General features: G+C 30.9%; 1 protein-coding gene across 1 annotated transcript in view; it reads right to left on the bottom strand.

The window, feature by feature from the left end:
• LOC106469997 (death-associated protein kinase 2-like) overlaps window positions 1–2,031 on the bottom strand; it is a 74,553-nt gene that overhangs the window by 27,042 nt on the left and 45,480 nt on the right. Inside the window, exon 5 of the mRNA XM_013930516.2 lies at window positions 1,025–1,100. Within this exon, the coding sequence (XP_013785970.2) occupies window positions 1,025–1,100 (76 nt within the window). The remainder of the gene's footprint in view (window positions 1–1,024; window positions 1,101–2,031) is intronic.

The following is a 2,031-nucleotide window of genomic DNA, read 5'->3' on the forward strand; positions in this document are numbered from 1 at the left end:
AAAAGACGTGAATGTTCGAGAATGACGTGGCGTGATACTAGTCAGGTGACCTCGATGTTGTAACAATAATATTTTTGAAAAATATTTTTTTGTGTGAGAATTGATTGCATTCTTAAAACCTACATGGAAAAACTAGCAACAGATTCATCTGAGGTATCAGGGGAAATGTCAGGAGAAATTTCCTTGCAGTTTTATGTATCCTTTTAGGATCACTGACTATTACACAGGTAAGTTCACATGCCAAATTATAACAGATGTGGAAAAAGTTCTTAAATTATTCAGTCACTTCAATAGGATTGCACCTTTGGTTTTTAATCTGTCTAAACTACTTTATATTTAAATCCTTTGTTTACTACCAGCTCTAAGCTAGTTCAAAACAAATAAATGGATGCTAGAAACCAGTAATTTAAAGAAAAAGTAAACACTCAGTATTTGCTTTTGAATATTTGAGCAGTTATTCTTTCTTAATAGTCTTTTAAGCAACTCTGAATTAACGATAAACTGATTCCAGATGTTTCTTTAGAAATTCTTTCTTGGTGAACACTTAAAAATGACTATATAATAAATAATAATAAAAAAAAAGTTTCTAAAGGTTAGCCACTTCTATTATCAGAGGTACATCAATACAGAATTTCACAAGTTACAGTAAACAAAATATTATACTATGATTGTGGCATATAAAATATATAAGTAGCAAACGATAAGAGACCGCCAGGTAATTATTTCATGTTAGTTACAGTAAGTTTTGTTTTCAATTCTAAACTAAGTTCAAAATATAAGCTTTTTAAAGTTTCTTTTTTACACAAAATAGAAAAGGTGAATACTGTGACTTTAATTATAAGTATGTTCCACTAGAGCTGAATGAAAAGAATGATTTCACCCCAAGACCTTTTTCTGTTCTCTTTTAGCATTTCTTTCTTCTCTATTTTTAAACTGTATATATTTATTTTCTTAATAATATTACATTATTATGTTCAGTTCTAAGTTACTTACTCTAAAATGAGGAATAATGGCATATACTCACAAATTATATGTGATAACACCTACACTCCACATATCAGTTGCTAGAGTAACAGGCTCAAAATTAACAATTTCTGGAGCTAAATAAAATAAAAATATATTTTAGGCTTTTATATTTTAATATTGTATATATAATAATATATATGTAATAATAATACTGTATGTAAATAAGTGATTATAAGAAAAACCTAGTATTTAAAATTATGATACCTTAAAATTACTTGTCCCAAGAGAACTAGGTTTCAAGGTACATTTGAGAAAAATAAGTTTAATTCAGGAAAGTTTGGGTGTGGTACAGGGTATTTCAAAAACTGACACATAAGACATTAAATATTCCTTACATCATTCTCAAACTCTCATCAAGCCTACTCTTTACGACACCACTGCAGGAAATAACTCTTTTGGACAGTGGTCATTGATTCTTACAATGTCCTGCACATAGACATACACCAATCTTATATTGCTGAAAGAGATAGAAGGGGAAAATGCGAATTTTTCGGAAAACCAGTTTATGTATATGGTATAATATTGTTGCGTCAGCAAGGTCACGTGACTAATATCACGCCACGTCCTTCTCGAACCTTCCTGAATTGTCGGGAGATTACTAGATTGGGGGTAGTCTGGTATATATAAGACGGTCACAACGTGACGGAACAATGTGTAATTGAACTGAGTATTGTTGTAGTCGAACAAGTGAGACGTTCGTTGAGAATTATAGCGTTTGTTATAGTGCGAATGTTGAAATTAAGTGTACCGCAAAGTTATATTCGGAAAGAATAAACCAGTTTTATTTAAGAAAGGACTTGTGTCGCTAAAGTTTCGTCGGAACAAATTTGCGGAAAATTAACTAACAAACGGAGACGTGACAATATGATTTTGAAACACCCTTTACCATGTCCCTATTCTTTTGACTAAAACTTATGTTTTTCAATGTGTCCCTAGTAAAATCACTAATCTCAGATTACTGAAAGAGAGAAAGATGAATAGTAAAAGAAATTCTAATCGGTGATA

This window comes from Limulus polyphemus, unplaced genomic scaffold (genome assembly GCF_000517525.1).
Source record: "Limulus polyphemus unplaced genomic scaffold, Limulus_polyphemus-2.1.2 Scaffold3763, whole genome shotgun sequence".
Lineage (NCBI taxonomy): Eukaryota > Metazoa > Arthropoda > Merostomata > Xiphosura > Limulidae > Limulus > Limulus polyphemus.